Source organism: Podarcis tiliguerta, assembly GCF_965153285.1.
Source record: "Podarcis tiliguerta genome assembly, chromosome: 6".
NCBI lineage: Eukaryota > Metazoa > Chordata > Lepidosauria > Squamata > Lacertidae > Podarcis > Podarcis tiliguerta.
Window position 1 is genome coordinate 49,847,637 of NC_139539.1, and position 15,153 is coordinate 49,862,789.

Here is a 15,153-nt window from a genome sequence, read left to right on the forward strand (position 1 = left end):
TTTCAGCCATTTGCCTCAGTATTGCACCCAATACCCATGCAACTGTTTAATCCAACTATGGTGAACCAAAACCAAGGTTATTCTGGTAAGAAGGTTCTTAGATAAGGGAAGGGGGAAATGGAATTGCTCTTTGACAACATTGGATAGAATTGCAGATCTAGCCTACAAAATGCCTAAACTAAATATGACATGTTAGCTGTTGGGGTGCTAGCCTTTGAGGATTGGGGAACTGGAGGAAGTGGTACATTCCAGGAAGGCCTGTACAACATACCTGTCCTGTGTGTTTGAATTCACTTTAAATTGTCAGAAACCCTTATTTTAGTTATTAGTTACATTTCTTTCACACACATTCAGTTTTAAAAATGCTGTCAGGAAGACTTTAGAGCTGGAGGGCCCATGTATTCCTCAAGATCCATCATAGCACCTCTTATTGGTCATGTCATAACTAAAGTCATCTTGACTGGACAGTTGCTGCTCATCTCCCACTGGCAGCTGTTTAAAACCGATGAATGGTAACAACTACCTGGCATGGGCTGCCAGATATCTTTTCCCTTCTTGGTTCTTATTTAGCTCCCTAACCCCTGGCCTCAATCCTGACTGATTATGCATCTGTTTTCCCTGGTCCTGCAGCATATCTGATTTGAGCATGACCCCTTGGGCCAAGCCTTGCCTCCTTGCTAGATCCTAGGGCTCTTTAGATGACATTCTTGGCTGATTCCCCTGCCAGGCCTGCTTGGGAAGTGCCAGGCTGGGTGAGAGAGTGGTGGCATGCCATATTTTGTGTGCCCCCTGATCCTGGGAGCAAGACTTCCAAGCCCTGGGATTGATTGGGGCTTCTGATGCTGACAGATGACATGAGCACAGGAACATGAGGCAGGTCAGCAGAGCAGAAACCAGCAAACGCAAAGAAACAGGCTGCATTGAGTTTAATAAATAAAAACAGTGACATGCTGTGCTAGGGCTAGGAGTAGGAGGCTAGCCCTGCACCAGCAGCTTCTGGCACCCCTCTGCAGCTGACACCAACGTACCAGCTCTGGATTCACCCCAAATGCCCTAGACAGCACAGAGCTGCCTTTCTCTGCCCACACACAAACTCTGATTGTTTGGGAGCATCTCCTGCCCTGGATGTTTTGTGTTCCTTGTACTGATCAGTGATTATCATGGTAAGGAGGAAGGAAACACTGTTGGCATCTGTGTGCTGGCATCTCCGTAGAATTTTATTCACCTTTGCTCACGTTTTAAGATACTCAAATTGGTACAGCACTGTAGCTTTCTGAGTTCTTTAAGTAGCCATCTTTCATTCCTCACCTGACCATTGAAAGTAGGAGCCATTCTTGTCCAGTATCCAGAAAAATATAAAAAATGTATACCAAAAATCATGGGATTGGGCTATTACAACAGAGGACCATTTTCTACTTTTCCCATGTTGGCAAGACCAGCTGGGTGGACATTTTAGCCAATATAAGGGCCTCCTCAGATCTTCCTCCTCCCCTAATAATAATAATTTGTTATTATTTATACCCCGCCCATCTGGCTAGGTTTCCCCAGCTACTCTGGGCAGCTCCCAACAGAATTAAAAACACAATGAAACATCAAACATTTAAAACTTCCCTAAACAGGGCTGCCTTCAGATGTCTTCTAAAAGTCAGACAGGGTGGGCACTACTACCAAGAAGGCCCTCTGCCTGGTTCACTTCTTGCAGGGAGGGAACCACCAAAAGGCCCTCGGAGCTGGACCTCAGTGTCCGGGCTGAATGTTGGGGATGAAGACAGTCCTTCAGGGATACTGTGCCGAGGCTGTTGAGGGCTTTAAAGGTCAGCACCGACAGTTTGAATTGTGCTCGGAAATGTACTGGGAGCCAATGTACAAGTCTCTATCCATTTTGATGTGAAGGAATTGGAATTGCAAAGTAAAATTTTGCCTATATGATTCCAGGACTTATTTTTTAAGGGACAACATCAAGGGGAACTTGGCAACAGGGTGGAGACACAAGGCCTTGCACATTTTCTATGTAACCTCAGCAAAACTTCCTGGGAGGCAAAGGAGGCAATTTCAAACAGCCCTTTTGGAAGAGGATTATAATGTGGAGAGACAAAGGGGTGGGAGGCCTCATGTGTTTCTCCCTAATCTAACATGGCAGTGTTGGTGGAGATTACAGATATGAACTTTCCCGAGGAAGCCCTCTTGGCACAAATGGACATGTAGCCACACTCAGGCAATGTGTTGTCCACCCACACTTGGGGAGGAGAGGCAGAACTGTCTACAACATGGCAAGATATCCTGCAATTGGAGTTGAATCCTAACAATTCTAACTGATGTAATAAAGTGTCAAGTGACTGAATATCCGGCCTTGTAGTTAATTTGATGCATTAAACTTGTGGTTTGGTCCTAGCAATCCTGTGGGCATATTTTTCCACCTAATCCTGCAGCAATCCATAAATTATGTATGAGGTTGTCCTGTTTGTGTGTTTAATAGACGTTTTTCAAACTGTAAATTCTAACAGGTAGGTTTTCAGTATTTGATATTTCAGGCTGAGAAATTGGCGAGTACCCCACTTTGCACTTTTGGGATAGGGAAGGCATCACAGGATCACTGTTGGAGAGGGATGAGGGACTCAAGGTGTTATACACCAAGCTCCTTGAGACATCTGGCACACTTAAGTGCATGCACTGTTCTTCTGACCACTACCAGCCTGCAGACCCTTCAGAGGATTCAGCTGTCATGGTGGAGAAGACTGCCTGGATAGAAGTAGAGTCAAAGCAATACTTCACCATGCTACAACTCTCTGTGAAAACTGGGCAGTATCTCCCCACTTTTCTTTGGGGCAGCCTTCAAATACTTCCGTTGCCAAGGCCTTGTGGGTATCTGAATGGAGAGGCAGCTTGCATTCAGAAAGAATCATTTTGGGGGATTTGGGAACTACCTTCACCAGTGCGTCTGCATTAAGAGATGGGTTTTGCAGCATTTGCTGCTTCCAGGTAAATTCCAGTTCCAGGGTTTCATAAATTTCCCATTGAAACTGTAGCTAGCAGCAACTGAAATCATATTGCAGCACTTCATCTAGCAATGTTGCAATTATCTTTCAGTATATGCTTTTCCCAGCATAGAACCCTTGCATGTTATAATCGTTTTTGCTATTAACAACGCCTTATTGGCATCCCAAAGTTACCTGTAGATCTGCAGACATGGCTACACTGCCTCCCCTCTCTCCTGCAATCAGAGTCTGTCTATCTCTACTATAATATCAGCCTGTTTCTCTTTAGAGTTGGATGGAGTTTGAGAAGGTTTCAGGCAGGGGTCTCTACCTGCCTACCTGGAATGAACCTTGGACCTTCTTCATGCAAAGCACCTGCTCTACCACTGAGCTACAGCCCTTTCCTAAGATTAACTAGATTGCACTGAGTAATTCATGTAAGCCTTTTAGAACAGTCCATTCATGTTTCCTGAATGCTCATTCTTCCTCTACTTGCAATTGCAAACTCAGTCTTTTGCTACTTCAAAAATAACCCATGCATCAAGACATGTCAATATGGTGCAGTGTGTCAAATAAAGGGGGGAAAGAGCCTTAAAATTGCATAGTGATAGGGACAGATTTAATTTCTGCAGACATCAGTTAGCTGGAGAAAACAGGGTGGTGGGTGTGGTGAACAGGTATATAGTGCAGTGATGCAGATTCAGTTCCTCCTGCTCACCTGTCTATGTTATAATAGAGTTGGGATAGAAAGCTGGCCAGGATGAATGTCAGCATGACAGGTGCAAATTAGTTGTAGGAAGAGTTTATCTTTTTAGGTTGTAGTCCTATACATACTTACCAGTGATATGCAGTTAATTTTTTTCATAGGGGAACAGTTAAGGCCAGAGGCACCAGCATGCAAGGGGAATGGGGGAGGGGGGACAACTTCATGCATGTGATATTGTGAAGTCCTGACGTTGTGCATGTGAGCATCGCACCTCCCTAAGCCTGTCAGAAGCTTCTTGGGCTTTGCAAAGGAGATGCCAGAGCTCTGACAGGATGCTAGAATCCTCCTGTCTCCTTCCGAAAGCTGATGGGCTTTGGCAAGATGGCAGGACAGATCTTGGACCCATCAGAGCCTTGCACCCCCCTTCCTAAGCTGAGCAGAAGCTTCCCGGGCTTTGGGAAGGAGGCACCAGGGGAATGTTTAGGGGACTAGCCTAGTTCCCTTAGTCCAATGACCGCACGGCACTGATACTTGTCTGTGAATTTCTCACTGAACTCAGTGGGACTTACGGTACTTCTGAATAGATACGCATAGGATTGCTCAGTTAAAAGATTTTATGCAAAAGCACTCAAAAGGAGAATATTAAATAGTGAAAGACCACAAAATAAGTTGCAGGCTGCATAACCCCCTTGTGCAAATATCAGCTGCAGTGCATGAAGAAAGCTGCCCTCTTAGATCTTTAATGGTCAGTGGTAATGGTGGGATGAGCTCCTGAAAAGACACAGGTGCAAGAACAATGATTGCACAAGTGATCTCCCAATCTCTTGACTTGGCTACACATTGGCTGACGTTGAATCAATTGCTGAATAGTCCAGACCACCCTGGCCATGTAGCAAATCTTAAATTGTCCTAGAGACCTGTACCATGATAGACACAACTTGCATACTGGAAACCACTGGTATTTTTCTCAGGATATTTCAAGTTCCCCCAATTCTGGTCCTCAAGACTGAACAGAGTACTTCTAAAACATATATATTATATATTTGACTGAACACAGTACTGTAGATTATGGCTAGCAGGGCTGCATACAAGTGCATTGACTAGTTTTTCTTTATCTTTAGATTCGTTATATTCCTCTTTTTGGCCAAAGTCTTTGAAGTGGCTCACAATGAGACCATCATACAAACTACAGACAATAAAACAAAATACTTATCTTAAAACGTAGTTGTTAATACCACTAATGCAACCTTAAAAGTAGGAATTGAAAAACAATAACAAATAATTTTAATTCAGGGTTCACGAGTTAAACATCAATCCTATTTGACTGGGGGGGGGGGGGAGTGCATGCTGGAAAAGGTGAAGAGAAATTCCCTGAGCAAGTTTGGAGTGCCACACCTGAGAAGAACCTAAATCTTTTAGCTGTCTACTGTACACCAGACAGCAGGGACACTTAAAACAGGGTTTTCCGAAATTATATTAAAACACGGGAAGGGACATGTGGAGGATATACTCCTCCAGATAGCCCAAACCCAAACTGTTTTATTATCTCAGTTCCCACCTTATTTTGGTCAACATTTCTCATGCTTATTTTATCATGCAGCAAACCCCTCTCTATTGCTACTATTTAGCCATTTATTTTCCTATTTTGTATTTGAGGTTTTTGGCCTGTGTTATCATTTTCTTGGAATTTAATTTTACGTGGCCAGTACTCTCAATTTATCAAGAGGGTTTTGAATGTTAACATTTCCTTCCAAAGTGTTCATGGTCCCTTCCAGCTTTGTGTCATCTGCAACTTTGATAAGTGTGCTCTACTCTTTTATCCAAGCCATTAATAAAAAGGTTGAATAGCAACATGCTTGAGATAATCTAATTACATTACTTTGGGCTGGAATGCATTCAGGATTAGCTCTTAGCCACTGGGTCACATTCTGTTCCCTCTGCTAGATCAAGCACTTCCTTTAAACTTTGGTTTAAGCTTGCTCCCCTGAAGCCAGAGATCTGAGTGTGATTGCATAGTCTTGCATTGGTGGAAGATGCAGGATGGCGGGTGAGCTTGTGGGGCAAGGCGCCTGGGGAGCTGTTCATCTAATTCCAGGAGGAGAAGTGTGTCAGCCTGAGCAAAATTGGCTGGCTGCTGGATTTATTCATTTTCCCTTGTCTCTGCCTTGTGGCAGGTGTTATGCTAAGAGCCTTCGCCGTACAGCCATCTCGCTAAAGCCCAGGGCGGCTTAGCACTTTAAATGGTTTTGCTGCCACTGCAGTGATCCATGCTTGTCAACAATTTGAGAGCCCTGGAGAGTGTCCACACAAACAAGATGGTAGAGGAGGAGGAAGCAGCCAGCAGCAAAGCTAAAGCAGGTACAAATGCATCCAGCCTAGACATGAGGATAAGCTATTCAGCTTCTCTTATTGTATTTGAAATGTTACTTACCTATGTATGAACTGATTTATATCGGAATCCTAGAAATATCTCTCATCTCTGCACAAAAGCATCTTGCATTTCTTCTTTTCCAATGGCTAAATGTTAAGCACAGAGCCAAGGTTAGGACACTTAAATGCCAACAAGCAAGTAAAATCAAGTTTGAACAATTTCTGCATTCAATGACCAGCATGGTAGGGGACAACATTTCCACTCACCCCAGTCTTTATTTACAAGGCCAGGGCAAGAAATTGTATCCAGGAAGATGATATTTCCAATTGAAAATATTACCTAGCTACATGACCGGTATGGAATATAGCCAAGCACACAGACTCCTAAACAAAACAACCTGAGCTCTAGATGCCCAGGGTGTCTCATAAAGTTTCTAAAAAATCTAAGTCATTTACACACAGGTGTTAGATGTGGATTCCCCAGGTAGCTAGTTCACTGTATCCAGAAGGAAGTTAAATTTTGAAACAGTGATCAATACAATTAGATTGGTGTTTGGAGCACTGAAACCTGCTCCCAGAAACGGAATTGCTTCTGTGGAAGTACTGTATTAAAGGCATGTGCAGCCAGGCTGAACCAAAAGTGGTTGGCCTCTGAAGCCAGCTTGTGGTGTTCAAACAGTGTTGTAGATCTTGTTATGTGCTAGCATCAGGTGCTTTATCATTAATAGTTTTATTTATTTACCACCCTTCATCTGAGGTTTACAATATAAACACACAATAATGCATACCACAATAACACAGTACCCCCCCCCCCAGTTTAAAATGCCATAGATTGTTTAAGTAGCCAAAGGTATGGGAGAAGAGGTGCGTGAAAGGAGTCACAATGTGGGCTATAGTTTTCTTTTTATGCTGAAAGCACACAGCTGTTTAAAGATTTTGTAGCCAGCTCCAGTTGCCTGATATTGATGGGAGAATTATGAGACTTCAAAAACAGAGGGGGTTCTTTGGTTTTTTGTTTCCAAATCATTATCACATGAAAGACCTATGCTTAGTCAAAGACACTTTGAAGGAACTTTTATTTTATTGACATTTATATCTTAATACTCATGTTTTAAGGTGTGTGCCCTGCTCTCTTGAAAATGGTTAAATGAATGCATATTTCACTATGAAGACCATGCAGGGAGAAAAAAAACAAAGCTACTGACCAAAAGTGCATCTGAGCAGCAAATTGGACATAAATAATCATACTCTTGACTGATCCTAGCACATGGGTGACAGACAAATTAAGACCATGAGATTTTGAGGTGCATGTCAGTAAGCACTGGGTGTAACTCATGGTCAGTGGGTTCCCTCTTGGGGGATTGTTCTCACTGGACTAGAATCTGTGGAGCAAGATTCTGTGGAGCAAATGGCCAACAATCTATAAGCCACCTGGCCGTTACATAGGTATCTAGGCCCTTTTCCATATTTTTATGTTTTGTTTTGCTAGTTCTGCTTGCCATCTCAGGTGGTGCTGGTGGTAAAACAATCTCCAGGAGTCAAGGCAATGGTGCTGTGGCCTGCAGGAAAACCTAGCGTCATATTCCTCATATCTGGCAGGATTTGATATGGTTTCAGTTATCCAGCACAATGGAAAATTGTTAATCATATGACTCTTTCCCAAGGAGAGGGAGAAATGACTTTAACAGCATTGGTGGGTTAACGGCTTGGCCTCGCTGATATGGCAAGGAGTTCAGTTCATGTTTGGTTTTAATAACCATCCCTTATTGCTAGCAAAAAAGATTCAAAGCAAACAGGCAACAGGGCAGTCAGAAGCCCTGTTGCCTACAACTTTTTCTCCCAGCCCGCCCCATACATTTACCTAACGCTAATGAGATGTATTGATTGGAATGATGGGATTTGTAAAGGTCGTGGGGTGACAGTCCATAAAACCAGCTGTGCCGGATCTGCAGCATCAGGGCCGATGGGTCTGGGGGGACAGATTAAGCCTTTGCACTGCAAGAGCTGACATCAATTACCTTGCAGATGTGTGAGCAGTTATAATGTATCTTCCCATGAGGCAGTTAACTCCACAGAGGTTCCTTTCCCCTACTCAGTTCTCCAAAGCCTGTTGAGTTATCTGGTTTAATCTTAGTAAATCAGAAAGGGAGAGGGACGCAGAACTGCTTGTGCCATACCCTCTTGGGAAGTGCTGGCCCACTTCCAATGCCTTTGTCATGTGCTGTGAATTCTGACTGAGTGATCAGCATAGATATGGTCCCGGAATCTAGACTGCCAGTTACCGTTTTGCATGATAGACACATGGTGTTTCTTTAAGGTCCTGGCAAGAATGCAGTGTGAACTTCAACACACACATACACATTTCACACCTGTAACAATAGATGACTTCTCCTTACCATGTGGCAGGAGATGCTTTCCCCTTAATGTTTCACTCCAGAACATGTGGAATGGTAAAAACAGTGGGCTGTGAGAAACTCTGGAACACAGTAAGGGATCGGCTTGAAGATATTTTTGAAGACAGAACTTAAGGTAACTTAAATAACTGTCAATGCTTATCACTGCATTTGTTGTAAAACTGCCACTACCCATAAGCTCAGTTTGCATTAATCAGCACACTTTAGCCTGCATACCCTTAAGGAGGTGTTCCAAAATAAGGTATTTAAAATGCAGTTATCTCTTTTTACTAGTCCTTAAGATATTCCTGCCATATGAAATTTCAGTCATTTGTGGTCAGCTTCTAATTTTTGCTTGTTTTTATTTTTGAAATGAAGAAATTGCTGATTAGAATCATAATAGCTTCTCTCTAAGGGCATGTCTTTGCAGATCCCATTTTTAGATCTAGTACTCAGTTATCATCTAGTGAAAGATATCTCATTTGAATTTGCTGTCTACTACTAATAAATATTTTTTCAAGGCCTATGAATGTGTCTTACTTCCAACCCAGCCAGGTTATACTACATGTTGAAAGTAGGGCAAGTATCAACAATATCTGGCCTGCCAGTCAACATAAGCCTTATAGTTTCCTCCTTTTGGCCCACTAATTCCTGGTCTGGATTATTAGTTGTTCTTTTGATGCTATCATTCCAGACCTAGTTCAGGATTTGGTGGAAAGCCACATTCCTGTTTATGTTGATTTGAATTTGGTGCATGAAGGCAGTGTGACCTAATCCCAGTTATTTCATTATTTAGCCCTTTGTTGACTTCCATCCAAGTACTAAAATCTAAACACTTCATCTCGACAGGTACATAGACCAGCATGTGCATCTATTCTAGTAATCACTCTCTGTTGGTGGGTAGAGATTGATACTTAGGAGGATTTCAGATCCTTACTGTTAGCAGCAGGTTTCTTATGCTGAAATGATGTATGGTATGCACATGGTCCACAATGTTCCACAATGGCAGGTCTGAGGCAGAGGGAGTTATTAGCCTGATCCTTGTTGTGCTCCAGTGCCATAGATGGTACTACTGCTCTTTAGTCCAGGAGGATCTTTGGTACAGCATAATTTTTTTCTCAGTACAAGCACCTTGTTACTCAAATTGCATTATGTAGTCTTATCTAATTCTCTTACTCAAACGAGCTAGTGGTAGGTGATGTAGTTCAAGCTACGTCACCTACCACTAGTTCATTTGATCTTTGTTTTCCTTCCTTGGAACCTGGCCATGCACTTTTGGGGAGCAAAGCTGCTTGCCTCTGCCTCTTAGGGCACTTTGTTGTTGGTTTTGACAATAATAAAAATAATAAAAACTGAAAAGTGTGTTTTATCTTAATGTGCACATTTCTAAATTTATTTTATCTTAAAATATATACATTTTACACATTTTAGTACAGTTTAGTACAGTTTATAAGTTGAAAACAGTATTGCAAAATTTGAAGAAGTATGAACTCTGAAATATAGTTACATTCATCCTTAGCCAAAGAGGTGTAGACTGCAGGGGAATTCATAGAAATCAAATTCTTCAGCCATCACTACTTTGCCTCTGACCATCAACAGACCTTCATACAACATATTTTCCCCAGAGGGAAAAGCATCTGGTCCTCTGTTCAAGGTGCAGTCAAAAGATACAGGCTACTGCATCTCACATTTAGTTTCAGCCTTGGATTGCCCTGCCTAGGCAATCCAAGGCTTCCCACATGATGCCACATCATGGGATGGAGCTGCTTCCTGTGGCTACTGTAGTCCTACTAAAATCCTCTAACCACAATAAACCAATGAAAATACATTTGTGGGCACCAGAAGACTCCACCTGATTTTGAAATTTTCCCCAGAGTATGTTGCTATGGGGGAATTTAATATTAAATCCCAGCAAACACCCTCACCCTCTGCTCTTAACTCATCCATGAATGTAGCAGCATCTGTTCCTTCTTCCACCCTGCCTGTGTTTGTGTTTGTGTGTGTGTGTGAGAGTGAGAGAGAGAGAGAGAGAGAGAGAGAGAGCGCTCTTGTGGGCTTGCTTGCTCTTTCTCTCTCCTGCTTTTGCTCTCTGCGCTGGTAATGAGTGGTTTGCAGTGGGAACTAAATGAAGTTGATTGCCCACTGGTGTCTGCCATTAGTGGTAATTAGTTAAAACATCAGAGTATAAACAGTAAATTGGATCTAATAATTAATACTAGCACTCAAGCATATGAGATAGACTGGGAGAGAAGCAGCAGCTTGTAAAATCAGTCGGGGATGTTTTAATTAAAAAAGAAAGAATGTAAGTAACACTGTATTGGAAAAAAGGACAAAAGGCATTGGGGCTGCCTGCGCTCATTAGCAGCCTAAGATTCTGTCTGCTCCAGGGCGCAGAGGAGGGACTACTAGCCCCCAGAAAACTCCAGGTGTGGAGCAAAGCAGGATCTTGGGTTTTCCATTGCATGCTGAAGGAGAAGGCGGAATAATTCCTCTGGCAAGTTAATTTCTGGACCAGCGTGACATTTATTGGGGTTTCCCCCATCTTGGGTTAGTAGAAAGGTTTTGCAAATGTAACTTCTTTTTTTTTGAAGCTTGTAAAATTGCAATATTTTTGCATGCCCACCAGGGTTTCCTGTTTTCAAAATCATAAAATTCGCAACAGGTCCCATGTTTATACTTTTTAAAAAACAAAATATTTTTGATAAGGGCAAGATATTATTCTTTTTTTTTTTTTTTTTGCTGAAGACCAGAAGGTCTACATATGTAAAATGAGAGATGTAAAGGAATTAAAATAAAGAAAAGCAAATTACCTAAACAGGGCTGCAGTTTTACACACAGTTAAGCATGATGGGCAGAACAAACTGTAACAAGGCAACGTGTGGCATGAAGTACCATGTTCACCAGCCCATATTTACAGCCCTAGTGGCCAGAGTAGAGGATAGGGTGGGTTTTTTGTTTTGATTTTGCTGCACTATCTGCCATCTGGAACAGCAGATTGAGCACCTCTTCAGGAAACAGACTGGCCATGGATCCTGTGGATCTGTCTCTTGCCATACTTCCCCCCACTCCACCCCGTGATGCTCCGTTTTGTGTTCTTCTGCTGATCACCTCAGGCGGTAGCTTCCCAAATGCCTGTGAGGCCTCCAAGTCAGCTGAGATGAATGGTGAGAAAACACTGCCTAATCCAAACCCCTTCTAGTGATGCTGAGCAAGGGATTAGGATTGCACTGTTGAAGGTTTTTTATTTCAGTACAAATGAAGCAACCTTTACTGTTGTTTCTGAATCACAATCAAGCATGCCAAAAAGGACAATGAAGTCAGAGTTCATAATAAATCAGAATTTGTTTCATACTTGGTGCAGCTTCTTTCCACCTTTGAGCCTATAGGTTTGGGGAGCATGTGCAGTTGTCCGCAGTGCAGTCTATTCAGACAGAAGTAAGTCCTACTGAATTCAGTGGGACTTTCTCCTTAGTAAGTGTGTACAGGATTCCAGACCTTTCTTTTTTTTTCTTTTTTTCTTTTTTTTACTGAAGTTGGCTTTGTGCATATGTGCGGTTATTATCTTGAGGACAAAGCATACGAGGCTGACCACTCCTGAAATAACAATCAGTTATGGCCACTGGTGCCCTGAAGATCATTCGAATTTCCTAGTGTATATCTGCACAGTTCTATATTCACAGATCTGATGGACTGTTTCCTTGCTTCCCATCTCAACTATCTTTATCCAGAGCTTAGTCTGCTAGTGGCCTGCACTGTTGATGCAGAGTGGCATGGAATCAGGCCAAGATTTTCAGTCCACATAGCTGGCTTCCAACAGTGAATGCAAGAGTGACGTGGAAGAAATAGTACCTGATTTTCCTGATGATGCATTGATGTTTGTGTGCTGCTGAATATGCTACAAACTTCCTTCTAACATTCTTCCATTCGTGTAAGTCATAGAGCCATAGAATTGTGGCGTTGGAAGGGACTACAAGGGTCATCTATTGATCCCATAATGCAGGAATCTTTTGCCCAACGTGAGACTTGAACCCATGACCTGACATTAAGAGTCTCATGCTCTTCCGAGTGAGCTATCTCTGGCTGTACCATGTTCACCTATTGTAGGTCCAGTCTGTGTTCCAAAGCTACATTTCCAGAAAGAAGAAGGAAAGATCTAACTTGGAGGCCCACATTTTTTAACACATTGATGGTGGCTGATATGATTATAACAAGGGACCTTATGCTTCATCCTCCTTTCCTCCCCCATTTCCTTCCTGTCTGAGAATTCATCCACTATCCCAGGTCCAGTGCCTTAGGCTGTCACCAGAGAGAGAGACATAATAAATAATAGTAGGAGTGAGGTGGTGCCACATTATGTCTTCATAATGTACCGAGTGTCTGTGCTAAAAGCATTAGTAAGAAGGTGAGATATCCCTCCACTGGGTAGTGAATAAAAGCTCTGAGAGTGTGTGTGTGTGTGTGTGTGTGTGTGTGCACGCGTGTGTGTATATATATATATATATATATATATGCAGGTTTTGGTGTCCTCGGGTGTCTTCCCGTGTAAAAGTTGGGGTGTCTAGGCGACGTTTCGACGAGGTCTCACTCGTCATCTTCAGGCTGGTGCTTTCGGCTTCTTGTTACTGGAACAGAGCAGGATCTCAGTGTTTGAGTTCCTATAAATACTGTTGAGGAGGTGTGGTGTATAGCCTCCAATGTTCTGGGCAGAGAGGAGGTTCCCAGGCTAGTGTGCCTTTTCTTCTTTTGTTCCTTAATTACTTGAGGGATATCTTGAGTGATTTCTTGAGTGATTTCCTGAATCCCACTTAGGTGGGTCATTAGGTGTGGATTAGTTGCTAAAGCCTTCGTGTCTTGAACTCTTGAACTTTGTGAAGAGTTTTTCTGAGAAGATGGCTGTACTGCACTTGGTTGTGCTCTGGCTTGGCTTCGTGTATAGGGGCGAGCTGTGGTTTTGTGGCCTGTGCCAGCCAGATCTGTGTAGGGATTGCAGGGGGGTGCAGCATCCGGAGGTGCCACCCTGGTTTGGCTACTGGATGGTGTCTGTAATTTATCTGTGGAGAGGGTCTGGGTTTGGGTCTGGTGTGGTTGATTGGTGATGGCGTTCTGTGTGCCTCTGGATCTGGTGTCAGATTTTGTGGGGAGGGCTAATTTCCAGATGTCTGGCAAGCGGGATGTGTCGTCACGCTTGTTCATGTTGTGAGGGTGTTTCTCTATCTCGATGGCTTCCATGATTATTCTCTTGTGGTGATGTTCCATGTTAAAGAGCAATTTGGAATCTGCAAAATTAATTTCGTGTCCTGTTTCTTTCATGTGTTGGAAAAGAGAGGAAGTTTTTTCTTCTTTTTTGACGGCATTCTTGTGTTCTGCGATCCGTGCATTTATTCGTCTGTTTGTTTGTCCAATGTACGTGGCTGGGCAGACTTTGCAGGGTATTTCATAGACCCCTTGGTTTTCCAACTGAATTTTATCCTTGGGGTTTCTGAGGATATTGGCTATTTTTTGGTTGGTGCAAAAGGCTGTTTTGATATTGTGTTTATGGAAGAAAAAACTTCCTCTCTTTTCCAACACATGAAAGAAACAGGACACGAAATTAATTTTGCAGATTCCAAATTGCTCTTTAACATGGAACATCACCACAAGAGAATAATCATGGAAGCCATCGAGATAGAGAAACACCCTCACAACATGAACAAGCGTGACGACACATCCCGCTTGCCAGACATCTGGAAATTAGCCCTCCCCACAAAATCTGACACCAGATCCAGAGGCACACAGAACGCCATCACCAATCAACCACACCAGACCCAAACCCAGACCCTCTCCACAGATAAATTACAGACACCATCCAGTAGCCAAACCAGGGTGGCACCTCCGGATGCTGCACCCCCCTGCAATCCCTACACAGATCTGGCTGGCACAGGCCACAAAACCACAGCTCGCCCCTATACACGAAGCCAAGCCAGAGCACAACCAAGTGCAGTACAGCCATCTTCTCAGAAAAACTCTTCACAAAGTTCAAGAGTTCAAGACACGAAGGCTTTAGCAACTAATCCACACCTAATGACCCACCTAAGTGGGATTCAGGAAATCACTCAAGAAATCACTCAAGATATCCCTCAAGTAATTAAGGAACAAAAGAAGAAAAGGCACACTAGCCTGGGAACCTCCTCTCTGCCCAGAACATTGGAGGCTATACACCACACCTCCTCAACAGTATTTATAGGAACTCAAACACTGAGATCCTGCTCTGTTCCAGTAACAAGAAGCCGAAAGCACCAGCCTGAAGATGACGAGTGAGACCTCGTCGAAACGTCGCCTAGACACCCCAACTTTTACACGGGAAGACACCCGAGGACACCAAAACCTGCATTCCTGTACCCGTGAAAATCTACGAAAGCAAATATATATATATATATATATATATTCATTACAGCCCTGCTCTTCCTCAAATTAGCTGGAACTGGCAGATTCCTAAGAAATGGCCTTTCCCCCCTCCTGCTCGACACACAGAGCATTTCCAGGAACTGTGGTATTAAACCTGGAGATGTTGAAATTGTTGTGGGACTAGACCTGAGTTGTATTGTGCTAAATTTTTCTGGATTTTGATTTTCACACAAATGTTCCAGGGTTGAGTGAGGAGGAACTAAAATGTTTATGACAAAACCTCTACTTCCCACTTTTTAAATGTGTCTGTTCATGCCCATTCACA

At 42.9% G+C, this 15,153-nt stretch overlaps 1 protein-coding gene across 12 annotated transcripts in view; it reads left to right on the forward strand.

Annotated features, from left to right (window-relative positions):
* RNF220 (ring finger protein 220) overlaps positions 1 to 15,153 on the forward strand; it is a 314,664-nt gene that overhangs the window by 122,990 nt on the left and 176,521 nt on the right. Inside the window, exon 1 of one of the 12 annotated variants that reach the window (XM_083446081.1) lies at positions 5,927 to 6,039. The exons of the other annotated variants lie outside the window; for them this stretch is intronic. Coding sequence (XP_083302207.1) covers positions 5,949 to 6,039 — 91 coding nt within the window. The 5' untranslated portion in view covers positions 5,927 to 5,948. Of the gene's footprint in view, positions 1 to 5,926; positions 6,040 to 15,153 lie in introns of those variants that run through there. 12 annotated transcript variants of the gene reach the window in all.